The sequence below is a fragment of the Setaria italica genome, chromosome III (genome assembly GCF_000263155.2).
Source record: "Setaria italica strain Yugu1 chromosome III, Setaria_italica_v2.0, whole genome shotgun sequence".
Lineage (NCBI taxonomy): Eukaryota > Viridiplantae > Streptophyta > Magnoliopsida > Poales > Poaceae > Setaria > Setaria italica.
The window spans coordinates 22,832,231-22,850,477 of NC_028452.1; the positions used below are offsets into that span (position 1 = coordinate 22,832,231).

The 18,247-nt window shown below is 41.2% G+C and overlaps 3 protein-coding genes across 4 annotated transcripts; all 3 read left to right on the forward strand.

Moving 5' to 3' along the window:
- Positions 1-5: 5 nt before the first annotated feature.
- LOC101764450 (conserved oligomeric Golgi complex subunit 5) lies at positions 6-4,059 on the forward strand (the record flags this gene model as incomplete). The annotated part of the gene is made up of 3 exons (XM_004963749.4): positions 6-524; positions 1,180-1,653; positions 2,908-4,059. Coding segments are annotated over 3 exons (1,908 nt in total), but the record flags the coding sequence as incomplete, so codon positions are not given.
- A 6,470-nt stretch (positions 4,060-10,529) lies between these two features.
- On the forward strand, positions 10,530-14,935 carry LOC101760934 (probable methyltransferase PMT7). 2 transcript variants are annotated; one of them, XM_022825578.1, is made up of 7 exons: positions 10,530-10,788; positions 11,274-11,685; positions 12,035-12,324; positions 12,621-13,004; positions 13,252-13,498; positions 13,579-13,717; positions 14,283-14,935. In XM_022825578.1, the coding sequence occupies exons 1-7, from the start codon at positions 10,605-10,607 to the stop codon at positions 14,439-14,441; spliced, it is 1,815 nt and encodes a 604-aa protein (XP_022681313.1). In that variant the 5' UTR covers positions 10,530-10,604; the 3' UTR covers positions 14,442-14,935. The 2 variants fall into 2 exon arrangements, with proteins under 2 accessions (XP_022681313.1, XP_004962215.1); XM_004962158.2 differs by having other exon boundaries at positions 10,531-10,788; positions 11,268-11,685.
- Positions 14,936-17,120: 2,185 nt separating this feature from the next.
- Positions 17,121-17,969, forward strand: LOC101760519. Its single transcript, XM_004962157.3, has 3 exons — positions 17,121-17,348; positions 17,459-17,560; positions 17,641-17,969. Exons 1-3 carry the CDS (start codon positions 17,268-17,270, stop codon positions 17,689-17,691), a joined length of 234 nt encoding a protein of 77 aa, XP_004962214.1. The 5' UTR covers positions 17,121-17,267; the 3' UTR covers positions 17,692-17,969.
- The last annotated feature ends 278 nt before the right edge of the window (positions 17,970-18,247 follow it).

Genomic DNA, 18,247 nt, shown 5'->3' on the forward strand with positions numbered 1-18,247 from the left:
TCGCCCGTCAGGCCGAGCTCCACCGCGAGATCCGCCTTCTCTACGAGGAGAAGAACCTCTCCGGGATCAATGCCGTTGATGAGGAGATGCGCAAGGTCGATGCTGCCGCATCCAAGCTACGCTCGGAAGCCAGCGCTGTGATCGACCGCGGTTTTGCTGAGTCCAATCAGAACGATGTGTGGTGCGGGCTTCAGGTGTACTACAATCTTGGGGAGTTGAAGCCGGCAGTGGAAGGACTTGTTGGGAAGTACAAGGCAGCAGGCTCAAAGAGTGTGGCTGTGGCTCTGGACATGAAGGCGATTTCAATGGCTGCTGCCAGTGGAGGTGGCCCTGGAGGAGTGCAGAGGAGTGGTACACCGCAGATTGGTGGTAGTAAGAAGGCAGCAGAGGCACTTTGGGATAGGATGAGGCAGTGCATGGAGGAGCTGCATCGGGCTGTCAGCGCTGCTTGGCAGCTGCAAACTGTACTCACCAAGAAGCGTGTGCCATTCACACAAATGCTGTTCCTTGAGGAGGTTTGGCAGGTGAGTCGAGATGCATGAAATTATTAGGCTGGGATATTGGAATGAAAAACTAGAACTTAAGCTCTATTATGGCCACTGCATATGTGGGACATATCATGAAAATATGAAACTATCTGTCATGTGGCATTCATTTGTGAATTCACTGTTAAGACAGTATCTGTTGAAGAGATCTAAAATGGTAGTAAAGGCAGAACAAAGCGAGCATATCTATCTACCAGTGGACCTTATCTAATGAACGCATTAAAATTTAGGCTATATGTTTTGTTATACTTGGAACTTTGAATTTTTTATTAACCTTTGGTAGTGTGGTGGAAATTTCATGGCGTAGCTAAATTGTTTATGGTTTTAATCTCTTTCATAATGACGTGTTCAGTACTTGATGCCAAGCTAAAGCATATTTTGGATCATGGTGGGTGGTGTTGAATGAAATGCGGAATTGATTGCTAAATACCTGTGATCTTTTGACTCTTCTATAATTTTAGCCTTACCTGTGATCTTTTGACTCTTCTATAATTTTAGCCTTCTTCTGGTATTGGCATGCAGAATTGTGCATCTTAAGACCCTTGTGATACTGTTCTTACTCCTATGTGAATAATTCTGATGTACTATTTTCTTCAGTTGTTTTAATAACAATATAAAATAAAATCTTTTGTAGGAGGGTGAGCCTCTGTTAACAGAGAGAGTTTGGGATGCAATTGTGAAGGCCTTTGCTAGTCAAATGAAGTCTACCTTTACGGCTTCAAGCTTTGTGAAGGAAATATTTACTCTTGGGTATCCAAGACTGTTTTCAATGGTTGAAAACCTTCTTGAGAGGATTTCAAGAGATACTGATGTAAAGGGTACCCTTCCAGCTCTCACTCCTGAAGGAAAAGATCATATGATTTCAGCCATTGAGATATTCCAGACAGCCTTTTTGGCTCTTTGTCATAGTCGTTTATCTGATTATATCAATAGTATATTTCCAATGTCAAGTCGTGGAACCATACCTTCAAAGGACCAGATATCAAGATTAGTTTCTCGCATACAGGAGGAAATCGAAGTAGTGAGAACTCACGGGCATTTGCTTGTTCTTGTTCTACGGGAAATTGGAAAGATCTTACTTCTTTTAGCACAGAGAGCTGAATATCAGGTATTCACTTGCTACCTTCTAATGATCTAGTCAAGTTATTTATGTATGTTTTTTCACCTGTGGATTTCATATGCTTTCTACATTAGCTATGAGTAAATGTAGTCCTTGTGGCAGGTTACACTAGTAAGTTCTGAATTCTGATAGTAATGGTATACTTGAAACTGTGTATACATATTCCACTACCCTTTTTTGTCCTTGTATTGGGGTCTGTTTCACTGATTGTAACGCAACATTACTTGGAGCTTGACAAATCTCCTTTTGGTGATTCTAGTTGTTAGCTCCATATCTTCAGTAGGATAATTCTTTATAAGTCTTTGAGTAATTGAGTTGATACCAAATCTGTTACATTAAAATCCATATAATTATATGCTTTTCATTATGTTGAGTCACTTCTTGTTCTTTATTTTTGTTCTTCTGAAAACCTTTGCCAAGCACAATAGCACTAATCTCATGAATCAAGTGTACTCACTAAGTACACAAATAGCTATGCAAGTTTTGGGTCAGTTGAGTGATTATTGTGGTCTTGGCTGAGTGAAAGTTGTAGTCATCTTGTATAATCAAACTTGTGCAACAGTTGGTTTTTAATGTGCTCTTGTTTGTTTGATATTTTTATTCTGATTAGTTACCTATTGATTATAGAAGTAAAGAGAACTTGGTACTCTGACGTGTACAAGTCATGACAAAATACTGTTCTATTGTTATGGCACTCCTCTGGATTCATCTCTGGTGTCCTGTATTACTAGTAGGTTTCACTTGCGACTCAACAATATGAACAGTGTAGAGTGATTTTGGCTGTCCTAAAACCTTCACCCAAGGAAAGGCTGGTGGATCATATGCCGACCCTCTATGAAAGTAAAAGACCTGTATTATTGTAGCATATTGTTAAAGAGGATCGTATCCATCTTTTTCCTTCCTAACTTGTCTTATTAACCGTTTATTGTCTAGCCACTTCGCACGCATAGATAATAACTCCTAACTTCCTCTGTTATTTCTTGCGTGCTTGTACAATGTCTCAAATGTCCATCTAACTTAATGTTGGTTGCTGGGTACTCCCTCCATCCCAAATTGTAAGTTGTTTTGGTTTTTGTAGGTGCATAATTTTTGCTATGCACTTAGATATAGTATATGTCTAGATGCATAATAATATCTATCTATGAACCTAGAAAAGCTAAAACGATCTACAATTTGAAACGGAGGGAGTATTGCTTTAGTTTCTGTGTGCAGTTGCTAACACATATTTTGCTTTAAATGTAGATCTCTACTGGGCCTGAAGCCCGACAAGTTACCGGCTCAGCGACTCCAGCCCAACTCAAAAACTTTGCTTTGTGCCTCCACCTTCAGGAGGTTCACACACGCATTTCGAGCATCTTGTCAACACTCCCTAATGTTGCTTCTGAAGTGCTTTCACCATCCCTTGGTGTCATCTACGGTGTTGCTTGTGATTCAGTGACCTCCCTGTTCCAAGCGATGCTTGATCGACTTGAGTCATGCATCCTGAAAATGCATGAGCAGGACTTTGCAGGTCATGGAATGGATGCAGCAATGGACAACAATGCATCAGCTTACATGGAGGAGCTTCAGAAGTGTGCCATCCACTTCCGCAGTGAATTCTTATCGAAGCTTTTGCCATCATCATCCTCTCGTTCCGAAACCATATGCACCATCATGGTTAGAAGGATGGCCTCAAGAGTCCTCATATTTTTCATAAGGCATGCTTCTCTTGTCAGGCCACTTTCAGAAGCGGGGAAGTTGAGAATGGCGCGGGACATGGCTGAGCTGGAGCTTGCTGTTGGTCAGAACCTGTTTCCAGTGGAGCAGCTGGGAGCACCATACCGGGCATTACGAGCATTCCGGCCTGTCCTTTTCCTGGAAACATCTCAGCTTGAGAAATCTCCACTCCTTCAAGACTTGCCGGCTAGCGTTATCCTCCACCATCTCTATTCTCGAGGACCTGATGAATTGCAGTCACCTTTACAGCGCAACAAGCTCACGCCACTGCAGTACTCTCTGTGGCTTGATTCGCAAGGTGAGGACCAGATTTGGAAAGGCGTGAAGGCGACCCTGGACGACCACGAGATGAGGGTCAGGTCTAGAGGTGACAAGGAGTTCAGTCCGGTGTATTCTCTCATGCTTCAGATTGGATCTGCATTGTCTCAGGCCACGATCTAACATGTATTCCGTTCACTCATATGCATTTGTACCATCTTGTAGCATTGATTCCTGGAGGGATCGGGGGTGAGATTTTGCATAGTTTATACACATGAATGAAATAGCAATTGTATTTGTTTCCGGAAATAATTCTTAGAGTACAGAGTGTCTTGTAGTTCTGGTAGTTTCTGTATCTTGCTATCTTTGGAACTCTGATTCATATGAAAATCTTGAAGGGTGCCAATTTTTTAAAATCAATCTGAGTCCTGGAAAATAGGAACAGGAAAAAAAGAATCATAAGCTCCATCGGGTGTTTCTCCTTCCCCTTACACTCCATTTTAGCTTCTCTCCCTCAGTCCCTTCATCCTTTCCGCATCACTGTCCACCATCTCGGCATTTCCGGCGAGGTTAGGGGAGAACCGGTTCTCCGACAAGCTTCGGCACTGCGGTCCTCTGGCAAGGTAACTGGGGTGCTCCCTGGACTTAGACCGACAGTTAACCTGCCGGCTTCTGTTCAAAAAGATGTTGGGAGCAGCAGTGTGGCTAGACAGGCGTTGAGCGTAGGTACGGAGCAGCAAGAGGGGTTTAGCCGCTGGGGACGGGGAGCGGAGATTGTGCACACCGGCGGCGAGCTAGAAGAAATCTAGGAGTGAGTTTGGTTGGGTGGCTATCCCCCTAATCAGGCCAGCCCAATGCAAGATGCACTAGTTTGGTTGCCTGGCTAGAGGACTTAGCCAGCCCAGCCTAAGCCACCCGAGGGGGCATAGTCTGGCCCAGCTAATACGGCCGATTCGGCCGTTTCCAACCAGCCAGGCCCGACTTGTGCAAATCGATGGCCCGACTTGTGCAGCTCCTTGACGTAGGTGGCCGCTAGGGTTACCGCTTGCCCTCCCCATTTGCGCCGCAACCGGGGTCCTGCACTCATCCCCTCTCGTCTTGCCATCACCTCCTCCCGTTCATCTTCCTCCTCCCGTTCGTCTTCCTCCTCCCGTAGCAAGGTTGAAAGCTTCTTCGATCCGGTAAGATCGCTTGCCTAGCGGCTCCTTGGACGGGTTTGTGAGCGAGTTCCTCTCAAGACTTGTCACTCCCGCATGGTTTCCCTTCTGCGTGTGATGCTTTCCTATGAGATGCGTTTGATTTGCTTATTCTTGCGAGATTGATTTTGTTGTAGATCTGGCAGTAATGATTAAATTGGTACCTTGTTACCTACATATGAGCGGTGCAGCAAGGTCAATGATGATAAATTTCATGTCTGGCCGATTGTTTTATGAGTAGCGGTGCATGGTTCTTGATGCTTGTTACTGGTGTCTTGATTTGTGAATTTGTGCGCTCATCTTCTTGAGAAATATTAGATCTACTTGATGAAATGGTACAATATTAGACTGATTTTGTAGATCTAGCAGTAATGCTTAAATTGTTACTCTTGTTACCTACATATGAGCGGTGCAGCAAGGTCAATGATGACAAATTTCTAATTTTTCATGTCTGGCTGATTGTTTTAGTTAAACTTATATGAGTAGCAGGGCACGGTTCTTGATGCTTGTCACTGGGAGGCGCATCTTTCTGGGTGTCGCAGCCGTGACTTGCATCCATTTCTTTTCAAATGTTGTAGCACAACTGATGAAATAGTAGTACATAATTCTGATATATGTGATGCTTTGTTCAGAGGATGGATGGTGCTGAAAGACGCCGATGGCTGATTTTGAGGGGTGCATCACTTGTTGTTGTAGTCACAACTTGGATGTTTGTTAGGTTCAGGCGCCGTTGTCTCACCAAACCACCCATCACATATGCGCCCATGAGTGCTAGAGAGGAACAGAGGCAGAACAATCTCAATTACATTTATCAAGCTGATGACACTAGGTGTGTTGACCTCCTTAGAATGAAAAGAGCACCCTTCTTCCAATTGTGTGACCTTCTCCGCACAAGAGAGCTGCTGAAGGACACAGTGCACTGTAATGTGGAAGAGCAGGTGGCAATGTTCTTGCATGTAGTTGGTCACAACCAAAGGTTTAGGGTAATCAATTTATCCTTTAGGAGGTCATTTGAAACCATTAGCAGGCACTTTCAGGAGATCCTTTATGCTGTTGGTGAGCTTAGACAGGAGATGATCCAACCACCCTCAACTGTTGTTCATCCTAAGATTGGGGGTAGCCGTCGATGGAACCCATATTTTAAGGTTAGCATACACAAACCAGTGCATAGGTGCAGTTGATGGGAAGTAACGACCATCTGTTTTGTTTCACATTGTAGGATTGCATAGGTGCAATTGATGGGACTCATGTTCTTGCAAGAGTTCCAAGGTCAATCAGGGCTGCCTGTCTAGGAAGGAAGCACACAACCACCCAAAATGTGCTTGCTGCAGTAGACTTTGACCTAAGGTTTACATATGTTCTGGCTGGTTGGGAGGGCTCCGCTCATGATGCATTAATCTTGAATGATGCTCTTGAAAGGGAAGACGGTTTAAGGGTGCCACCAGGTAACTAAAATACAATAGGATGCTCATATTTATACCATACATAATTAGAAACACCACCTTATTGGCTATGTTTGTCATATGGTAGGTAAATTTTACTTGGTAGATGCTGGATATGCAGTGAGGCCAGGCTTCCTACCTCCATACAGAGCCACAAGATATCACTTGAGAGAGTTTGGTGCAAGGGTGCCACAGACTCCTAAAGAGTTCTTCAACCTCAGACATTCCTCCCTTAGGACCACAGTGGAGAGGGCTTTCAATGCTCTCAAGAATCTGTTCAGGATCTTGGACAATAAGCCTTTCCACCCATACAAGACACAAGTCAAATTGGTCCTAGCTTGTTGCATCTTGCACAATTGGATCCTTAGGTTTGGAGTAGATGAGCATGTACCTAATGAGTCCATATGGAATGAGAATGTGAATGATGAGGCTGTCCACAATGATGTCATTGTGGATAATAGCACATGGGCCTCCCTGAGAGACAGCTATGCTGAGTAGATGTGGAATAACAGGGGCAACCTTAGAAACTAGAATATACTGTTGTTATCAGTTGTTGCTGTAACATTTGTTAAGACTGTATTGCTGCAATGATGCAGTTAACTTATTCTGAGACCTTTGTTGCACTGCAATGATGAGACTTATCTGTTAACTTTTTCTGAGACCTTTGCTGCACTGCAATGATTACCTACTAATTTTTTACCTAATTATCTGTTACATTTCTACAATGTGTCTTACATACTTATCTGTTACTTTTCTGCAAAGATGAGACTTATCTGTTAACTTTTTCTGAGACCTTTGCTGCACTGCAATGATTACCTACTTATTTGTTACACACTTATCTGTTACATTTCTACAATGTGTGTTACACACTTATCTATTACATTTCTGCAATGTGTCTTACACACTTATTTGTTACATTTCTGTAATGTGTCCATACTTATCATAGTCAGGGATAAATGATGGTACCTTTGAGGGTATCTTTGAGGGATTTGGGGGCAATGGTGGGCAGGGAAATGGTGGACAGGGAGGTGGTGGGCAGGGAAATGGTGGGCAGGGACCTGCAAGACTAGTGTGGATAGAAGTAATGTCTGCATTTGTCCTAAGGAGGTTCACTGAGCTTGTTGGGAGGGACTAAAGACCGACAAAGGTTTTAAAGAGGTACATCTGAATAGTGTGGCTAGTGATCTGCGTGAGTTTACAGGGTTGGAGGTTAGCGGAACTCAGGTCTACAATCACCTTCGCAAATGGCAGGCCAAATGGGTGAAAATCAGCAAACTGAAGGAGCTTAGCGGGTCAAATTGGGATGAAGAGAACTACATGATCACACTAGCACCAGAGCACTACAAAGGGCACATCAAGGTGAGTTTTTGAACTTGCTGTCTATTGAATAGTATTTTCTGAATATACATTTGTTGAATATTAGTTTTCTGAATATACATTTGCTTAATATTGTCTGAATATTTGTTGTCACTGATTTAAGCATTATTTCCAGCAATATTTAAGCATTACTGTCTATTAAAGGGTCCATTAAGGTGAATTAGTATTTTCTGAATATTTTCTGAATAGTATTTTCTAAATATTGCTGAACTATATTTGCTGCACATGGTGCTGAATATTAGTATTTGCAGGACCACCCTAAGGATGCGGAGTACCTCAACATCCCAATCAAGAACTTTGTTCAGATGCAGATGATCTTTGGAAGTGGTGTTGCTACATGAAGGTATGCAATGGGATCAAATGAAGCCCTTGGACAACCATTTGTTGTGCCTGAGACAATGGATGTGGAGGCAGATGCTCTAGCAACAGCGGCACCAACTCAAGGAACAAAGGATGCTGAAAGCTCTGGAGGCAAGGTTGGCGGGGGGGAAGAGGAAGAGGATGGTAAGCGAAGACAATGCTTCACTGATGCATGCAATGACTGATGCTATCTGGGGTTTTGCAGCTGTTGTGCAAGATGCTGCTCATGCTGAAGTGTACCCTGGAACATATGAAGCATGCATGAACACTCCAGGTTTTCCAAGATCTCTGTTGATGAAAGCTTTGAACCACATGACCGCAAACAAAAGCTACCACTATTCAGTTTGTGAAGATGTCACCAGAAGATAGAGACCTGTGGATGAGAAGCTACCTGGAAGACAATAACCTTCTGTGATCATAAGGAAAGCTACCTGGAAGATGTCTATGAATGTCATGTGGACATAAGATTTTGCAGCTTAAGTAGGAGATGAACTTCTTTGATACAACACTAATGTCTACCAGCACTAAATATTCTAAAGTTCGTTATCTTCTGAGAATTACTCTTCTTATGCTTACACTGAATACTTATCATATGATTAAATGCTTTTAATCCTCTGCAATTTCTAGTAACGGCTACAAGTTCTTTTATGACCTGTGAAAGTGAATATGGAAAGAGCTAATCTTTTACACATAATCATAACTGATGTTTATGTCAGCAACATGTTCTCAGTAATTTGGATTTGTATATTATATGACATGCAATAATGCATTTAGACACTGTCATGTTTGTTACACCATCATTGCTACAGCTTTAGCTCATTTCATTTCTGACACAAGTTCTTCATGATGTTGATGTATCGAATTCTTGATCATAGAATAGGAAATAGATGATCATCTCACACAGTTTTAGGGTGTTGCATTATCTTTCTGCATGTTGTTAGCTTGAGATATGACACCCTTTTCCAAGGTTCAGTTGTTGAAGAATTGCAGCCTGTTGCATGACAACGGCAATCCATTCTTGTTTCATTGCCTATTTTATTTATTGCCTATCAGTTTCATTATTCATGTGCTCAGTAAGGAATGATGCAACCGGGTTGTAGAAGGAAATCAGGGGAGGATGCAGGGAGTTGTCCGTTTTCTTCTTTTTAGAGCCTCAAGCGACTGTTATTACTCCAGTTAGAATGAATTTATGCAGATCCTGCAAGGCTGCAACCTCTGTAATTTCCAATGGGCATCATATTTTAGATAGTGATGCTAGTTTTTGCATCTGTGATGGTTAGCTTTCCTTTAGTTTCCTGTGAACAGGAGAATGTTTCGACCTCACTCAGCGTACTACAGTCTCGATGCGATGCAGAGGATGAAACAGTCGTTAACTCAAAATCTGATGCTGCATGCGTGTGTTTGACACTATTGACCGGGCTTGACCAGTCCATCCAAACATGATGCAAAGCTCATTGTTATGCAGGCCGGACTGTTAGCCAATCAACCAAACACGAATTCATCTTGATCTTACCCAGATTAGCCACCCAACCAAACAGATGGGCTCTAGCTACACTAACACAGGCTACATTGGGCCATGCATAACTATTAGCCCGGCTGCAACTAATCCAAGCAACCAAACACATCCTATGTGAAGGAGGTAAGCAGTAAGGAAGACCGATTGAATGAAGAAGAAACGTTCCGACCGTTAGATAAAAAAAAATGTTAAGGGTCAGAAAAATCAAGTGTTTTGTCGAGTGTCATCTTAGATGCTAAACAAAGTTGGGAATATGAAATAATGCAATTGCAATCTTATAGGGAGGCTCCCTGTGAATTATTTTAATCAAAAGGAATTTCTCTGATAAAATTTATGCAAAGTTCTATGGATTGAACAAAAATAAAATCATAGTAATTTACTCTTACAATATATAATACTATTACTATATACACGCTACACACATCCCAGATATGGGACTCCTCAATTATCTAGCCAAAAGAACATGATTATAAGAGTGCTAAAGAAGTAAATCGAAATCAATTTAGATACCATGGATGAAGGTTCATTAGTTCACTAACCCTAAAATAATTACTCCCTCCGTTCCAGAGGTCGTTGACTTTTTAGATTAATTGATTTTATCATACACTTAGATATACGCTATATCTAGATGCATAATAATATCTATAAACCTAGAAAGTTTAAAATGACCTATAATTTGAAACGGAGGTAGTACCACTTGTCATCGTGTTAAAGTTGTAATTTGCAGGCAAAAAGAATTCGGAGTTGCCGAGTCAAAGTTTGAGTTTTTGAGTTCAAGGTTTTAAGGTTGCAAGTTCACGATTTTTGTTTTGGATAAACTTAAATTTCGAGTTAGAATTTCTCTAGCTATTAAGTGTTGCAAAGTTTACACCCAGTTGTGAATGTTTGAAATTCCAATTTAGATTTGACTTTTTAAAGTTAAATTCATTAGATAGAAAGGCATTATATTAATAAAAAATAAAAGCCAAAGACATGCCGTCAACAGTAGCAGCAGACCCAATCTGAAAGAAAGGGATCGCCTGAACAATACAGCAGTGTCAGAGTGAAGAGTCTTGACACAGAAGCAGCAGCGAGATGGGGCGGTGGTGGTCGCCGGCGTCGGCGGCGGTGGAGCCGCGGTCGGTGCAGCTCCTGCTCCTGGGCGTCGCCCTCGTCGCCGCTTCCTTCTACGCCGGCACCCTCTTCGGCTCCTCCGCCTCCCCCGCGCTCATACTGCCCCCTTCGCGCCCCCGATCGCCCGATTCCTCCAGGTCCAAAGGTGCCTACCTTCATCTCCCTTCGGGCGTTTGCCCCGTTCCGATCCGCCGGTGGATCGCATTTCCAGTCCATTTCTGGGCGGCATAGAAAAAATAGCGGCTCATGGCCACTGTTGTTCGAGGTTCCTTGCTAATTGTTGTAATTTGTGCAGCGGATTTAGGTTTATCGTTGCAGGTTTCGTGTTATATGCTCCTGCATTGTTTGATTGAGATTGAGGAATGTTTTGTGCCAGCAACAGAGATTAGGTCGAAGTGAGGGCCAGTATGTTACAGTAATTTATATTGCCAATTTTTTCAGTAGGTCATGATGCTTTTAAGCAGATGCTATTTCTGAAACTTGTGTCCTGTTTCTCGTTGCAGCAATGTATGTGATACTAGAATGTTCATTTATCATCCCATCCTCCTAGCTTGTCATATCCCTATGAATGGCATTTTTCATTATATATCCATGCCAATGTCGTTAAATCAGTTTGCTTTTCAGTTGCAGATGCTCGAATGTTTACAAACAGAGTTTCTCTTACATACCGGACGAAACCAGTCAGAGTTCCAGATCATGGAGTTGATGTGTGCCCTTTGGAATACAATGAATATGTTCCCTGTCATGATGTGGCCTATATAAGCAGCTTAAAGAACCTGGATAGATCTAGGCATGAGGATCTTGAAAGTATTTGCCCTCCACAAGAGAAACGATTGTTCTGTTTGGTGCCCCCACCAAATGACTACAAGATACCAATAAGATGGCCAACAAGCCGAGACTATGTATGGCGTAGTAATGTTAACCATTCACATCTTGCTGAGGTCAAAGGAGGACAGAATTGGGTGCACGAGAAGGGCAAGCTTTGGTGGTTTCCTGGAGGAGGCACTCACTTCAAACATGGTGCATCAGACTACATAGAGAGGTAACCATAACTCCATAAGTGCTGCCTAACTCACATTTCAAATTTTGGCGTTTAAGCTTGAGAATTGTTTTATAATTAGTATTAGTTTGCAGTCCTGTGCCTGTAGCCTCATCTAGATGATGTCAGATGCGACGCCTAGCAGCAAATGCTGTGGCCTATTAATTTCGATCTAACATTTTATATTCTTGAGGGAACATCCTATTGAGTATGTTAGAGGTGGAGTGTATGTGCAGTGAAGGGACAGTAATTTAGAGCACCAATTAATTGAACATGGTCCATGCTAGAGCTTTCTTTTTATGTTGTGAAAAGGGTATTCTATTGATTTAGTTTTTGTAATTGGTCAATGCAGGCTAGGAAATATGACAACAAACAGTACTGGCGATCTCCGTTCGGCAGGAGTAGTTCAAGTTTTGGATGTTGGATGTGGTGTTGCCAGCTTTTCTGCTTATCTTCTACCCCTAGATATTCAGACCATGTCATTTGCCCCAAAAGATGGCCATGAGAATCAAATTCAGTTTGCTGTAGAACGTGGGATTGGTGCAATGATCTCTGTGTTGGCCACAAAGCAGTTACCTTATCCTGGAAACTCATTTGAAATGGTTCACTGCTCCCGATGTCGTGTTGATTGGCATGAAAATGGTAAGATTTACATTGCAGTTTGTCCTAAGCTACTGGCTTAATTTTACTTTCTATGAGACCTTTTTTTGTTAACAGCATTGTATGTGAGAAAAGTTATATTGTGTTGTACCATGCACATGATTGAATATAGCAATCTTGATTAAAAATCAGTTGATTCTCAGCTTATGTATCTATACTCTTGGACCATTAGTAGTTTTCTTACAAAATTACTTCTGATGGTCTTTTCTTTATTAGTTCTGCCTTCTGGATACAACATCCAAAACTTGACTCATCACCCATGGTTTTTTTCTTTTCAGATGGAATATTGCTCAAAGAGGTAGATCGTCTTTTGCGGCCTAATGGATATTTTGTATACTCTGCTCCACCAGCTTACAGAAAAGATAAAGACTTTCCTGTTATCTGGGAGAAGCTAGTTAATATTACAACTGCAATGTGTTGGAAGCTTATTGCTAAGCATGTTCAGACAGCTATTTGGATCAAACCTGCAGATGAATCCTGCCGACAGAAAAATGCTGATATGAAGCTACTGAATATTTGTGAATCTAACGACAATGTTTCACCATCATGGAAAATCCCGTTAATGAACTGTGTGAGGCTTAACAAGGACAAATCAGAGATTAAGAAATTTCCTTCCAGACCTGATCGCTTATCATTTTATTTCAAGAGTTTGGAAATGATAGGTCAGCTCCATTTTTCCATTGCCTGCAGAAAAAAAAAAGATGAGACCTGTTTTGATGCTACAAATTTGAGTTAACTTCCATTCTGAAAATGATGTCCTCTACATTCAATCATAATAAGGTCTTGGGTTGTTAGGATCTAAAACTTGCTTAACCAAAGTGATTCAAACCTCTGATCTAAATCTAGTTTGACTTGAATTATATTGCTTATTCTGTGAATCATAATCAGTTTTCTGAACATATCTGTTAGGAGTTACATCAGCCAAGTTTGAGAAGAATAACGAGTTTTGGAAGAACCAGGTTCACAAGTATTGGTCATTTCTTGATGTTGAAAAGACTAGTGTCCGAAATGTCATGGACATGAATGCTAATTATGGTGGATTTGCTGCGGCGCTAAGCAATGACCCTGTCTGGATTATGAATATAGTACCTTATACCATGAGCAACACATTGCCAATTATCTACGACCGTGGGTTACTCGGTTCTTACCATGACTGGTTGGTATTTCATTCGAAAAGAATAAACGTGTTCCTCTTATTTATGATGAAATTCAAGCCATTCAATAATCATGCTGCAGGTGTGAGCCATTCTCAACATATCCTAGGTCCTACGACTTGCTGCATGCTTTCCACCTCTTCTCTCATTATGAAGGTCGCAATGAAGATTGTTTGTTGGAAGATATCATGTTAGAAATGGACCGCATCATTCGGCCCCAGGTAACTACTGCCTTTTAGTTGATTATGGACACTTTTTTAGATACTTCAGTGTATACCTTATTTAAAAATGTCCATGTTATGTTTGCAAAAACAAAGGGTTCTTAATTTTGCAAGAGAAAACTTTATATCATGGAACAAGAGATTCCTGAACTTGGTCATTGATCATGTGTTTTGTTATCAAATACTTTTGTACATGGCTCTTTTGTGTATCCTCAGTAGAGTGTACATGCTGTATGGTGTTAAGTTGTATCTATATCTTTGAAGAGCTGAAGCAGTACTTGCCTTTTCCATTGCAAACTAGTTTCTAAATGATTGAACATGCCAGCCATAAAACAAATCACAAATAGCTCAGGTATTACCGGATTCACAGTAAAAGAACAATTTGTTCAGGGAAATTTGATAGATCAATCCTTCCCTCAACCATTTTGCCTTTCTTAGACAAATATATTATATGAAGCACAAACTATCTGGTTCTTCATTCAGAAATTTTCTTGTGTAGCATAAACTTCTATGTTTTGCTTTTCAAAACCAAGCGATCAAATATGCTTATTTTATGAACATGCAGGGTTCCATCATTATTAGAGATGAGAAGAACACTCTTTCAAGAATCATTGATCTAGCACCGAAGTTCCTTTGGGATGTTAGCACACATATGTTGGAAAATGAGGAAAATAGGACAGAGAAAGTTCTGATTTGCAGGAAGAAATTCTGGGCTATTGTTTAAAAGTTACACTTGGGCCGGAAGCTGCCAGATCCTACCTTGGGGTGTCCTACTGTCCTTTGTGTCAATACAGAACAGAACGTTAGGAGAAGTTTTCAGCATGCTGTAGTTTGAGATGTCGCTCCAGTGAATGTAGTGAATGTAGTATTTCGTCGACTTCTCTCTGCAGTTGAGAGTACTGAATTGTTGAGAAAGCACATGGTATCATCAGGAGGTTTCTTCAGAAACTATCATACTAACTTGGATCCTTTTTTTGCTTTTGAGCGGTACTGTTTGTAAAGGACATGCGCATGGTGTAAAGAGGTGAGATTTTGATTTGTGTAGTCTTACTAATAGCTAACGTTTTGTAGTTTCTCTCAAAAAAAATAGCAATTTGTACCTTGCTACTCAATTAGTTAATTCTCAATTAGTAAGTTAGGGTTTTGACAATTTTTTTCCTCGTGTTGTTTCTGTTGTTCCAATCTGGGATCATCTCTACTACCATAAACCTTATGATGGATTGGAAGGTATTCTGCTCTGTATCCTTGAATTTATCAGTCTCTTGGTTGCAAGAGCTGTGTCTGGACCATCTGCAAGAACTTCTTAGGGTGCGTTTGGCAACTAACGGGAAGGGGCATGGGAATTAGTGGTGGGAGTTGGAGGAGAGAATTCACCTGGAATATGATTTTTAGTCCTATTCTTTTGTTTGTCTTTTGGAGGGAATTAAGAGTGGGAATTTAAATGAGACTTCATATCCTCCATTTGGTATAAAGGTTTAGAGGTGGGAAATTATATATTAAGTCATGATCAACGGTGTAGATGCATCCCTTTTCCACTTAAAGTAAATTCCCATCCAATTCCCATCCCTCCCCTTGGGAAGTGATTAGTGGGAGTTGCCCCTTTAAATTATTATTCCTTATCACATATCTAAACTCCCATGCCCATCAAACAAACAAGAGAATTTTATCTCATATTTGAACTCCCTTTCCCTCTGACTAATTACCTTCAACCAAACGGACCATTAAAGTTTGTACTAGCTGGTTATTGATTCTTCACCTGAAACTAGAATTTCATATTAGCATGCTTGCTTGCTTTCTTAAACATCAAAGGGCCTAGAGGTAGGCGTGATCAACCATCCACAAGTTGGGATGATGGGGTGAAACAGGCATTCATTGAATTTTTTTCGTTGGGAATTTGATCTAGATAATTTACTGTTCTCCATGATCTAGGTCAAGAGGACAGAACGATCCTTTTTGCTTCTTTATTTCTTTTACTGGGAAAAAGGAGACATATAGCGGCCAGATGGATTTGAAATTAACAGATGGATTACCCTGTACTTGAAGATGTATGAACTCGTGGTTGTAGCTCACAATGTATTCCCTCTAGTTACGAACACTTCAAGTACTCGCTCCGTTCCGTTACATACTGAATACACACCCCGTTCTAAATCACAAACTTCTAGCATTTTAATTACACCAACAGAAGTTGTACAGCTTGAGTTGGAGCGTAAAGCGCACCATGCATCCCATCCCAAGATGAGGAACGCAAGTATACATTCCTAGTAATTTCTAGCAAAAAAGATATATTCCTAGTTATCGCAAACAGATTGAAAATGAACTCCGAGAAGCATGAAATGCAGCTATTGATGATGTGCCATGTTACTAATAACTACTGTAAGTTGTGTGGGGCAGAACCTAAACCATGTATACGCTAAATAAGTTACTACAAGTTTTGTTTAAATCTTCAATGTTTAATTTCCTGATAAATTCTCGCACAGTTTCATGTATTTTGAAAACAAAATCTCCACATCTGTGAGGTGGCCTCCACCGCTGCAGCAAAGTTAAGTATTATACTAATTATAGATGAGGCTCATCTGCAGTAGTGCCTCTGCAGCTGAGGCACTCCTAGACCCACATGTTAGTGACTCAACTGTAAAGCGGTATTATTGATATTATTGGTCTCTCTAGCAATAGAAGACCTTTATACGCTTTCCACTTGTGCAATATTCCACATGGCTAATAACATCAATGCTTTTGAAATTTGCTATGTGCAGCAAGGCTACCTTCAAAAGGTTTGAGCTATCTCTAAGTCACCCTACGTTATTTGGAGATGGCACACAAGAGACTCCGCCAACAATCTAGCTTTTGTAACACTGTTCAATATTTGTGGGACTAGATGCTAGCAATTATTTATCCACATCGATCCTCCCTTTCCATACTCACAAGGCCCATTGCATTGCTCCTCTCCTCAGTTCCTTAGGGGTCCACTTGTGACTCGAATAACATGCCATGAGCTAGTGGGAAATTAACCCCCATCATAATCTTTTTTGGTGCTCCTCCCTCATCTACATCAACTAGAATTTGACTGATTTCTCTCTCCATTGGGAACGGCCAAAGTGTATTCATCTTAACCATATGTGATCAACATCTTAAAAAAACTCTATGTGATCAAGGTTTTCTGTCATGTGTACTGTACAACTTATTAGTTAATTTACATACAATTATAGCCGTGATATAAATAGGAACAAGAGAGCCACAGACTTCGACACATATGTTGATAACTGATATTAGGTAGAATACACACGCAGCACACAACACAAAGCATCTCGTAAGTTTCATATATTCTCACGCAAAGAAAAGATAGCTGTTATATCCTGGATAAATTCTCTACACCACTAAGGTGAACCTATGCTCCAGACAGCATGCTCATGTAGTAGATGCAAGCATATCGGGCTATATAAAAGGATGGCAAGTATTACCACCATGAACACAAGCAGCCAAGATTTCCCCACTAAGAAATACGTACTAACCAAAACCCCTCTACCCACTGCTCATTTCACCCGGGAACAACATGTCTGCCAACGGGATGAGCAGGGTGTTCACCCCTGTGGTGCAAGGCAAGGACCAGCACAACAGCATGAACAACATGCAGGTAACTACACTATAACTTGTAATTGTAAGCATTCGTTCTGACTATCGTACAAGAAGATCATGTGGAGGTGGACTCGGGGATTGAATTGAACGAGCTGCTCGATCTTGTAGAATCATAGCACGGGCAACAACACAAGTGTCCCTGTGACTGGCACTTCCTTCACCGGTGGCTCCTTCTTCAGTGGCAACTCAGTTAACGCGCCGCCGCCGCAGGTGAAAAATACTCCTATCATATTTTCATTAATCAGTTTCGAACAGAGTAATAATATGCTTTAGTTTTGTTTCGCATTTAGGGCCCAAGCCATTACTCTACCTTTGGCATCGGGGGAAATTCCAGCTTCTGATCATGGGGCCGGCAGTGCCGCAGTGGCAGCAGGACTACCAGCTACAGCCTGAACTAATTAAGTAGCACGAGCTTGCAAGAATATATATGTATGTTTGAATAAAGTCATGGATAGCTTGCTAGCTACCTCGATCAACGAAGCAACACAGTCCTGTTATCATCTATACGAACCTGCAAGTGCAAAGAATAAAGCAAGTAGCTCGATCAGCGGAGCAACGCAGTCCTGTTATGTATTACTCCCTCCTCCCAAATTATAAGAATTTTTAGCTTTTCTAAGTACATAGTTCTTGCTTTGCTATGCATCTAAATATAGTGTATGTTTAGCTGTATACAAACATCTATGAACTAGAAAAACCAAAAGAACCTACAATTTGAGGAAATATCTTCTATACTGCTAATACCCTCAAAGCAAATGGCACGAATTTACAATTTTACATTGGCATCACTCTGGGCACACACGTTTGGTTTATTGCCAACGTGCGCCTCGCCATTTTTTGGCGCGCCCATACAAATTTGGCCAGTGCTTGAATCGGTGCCGCTACCTTAGCGAACCCATG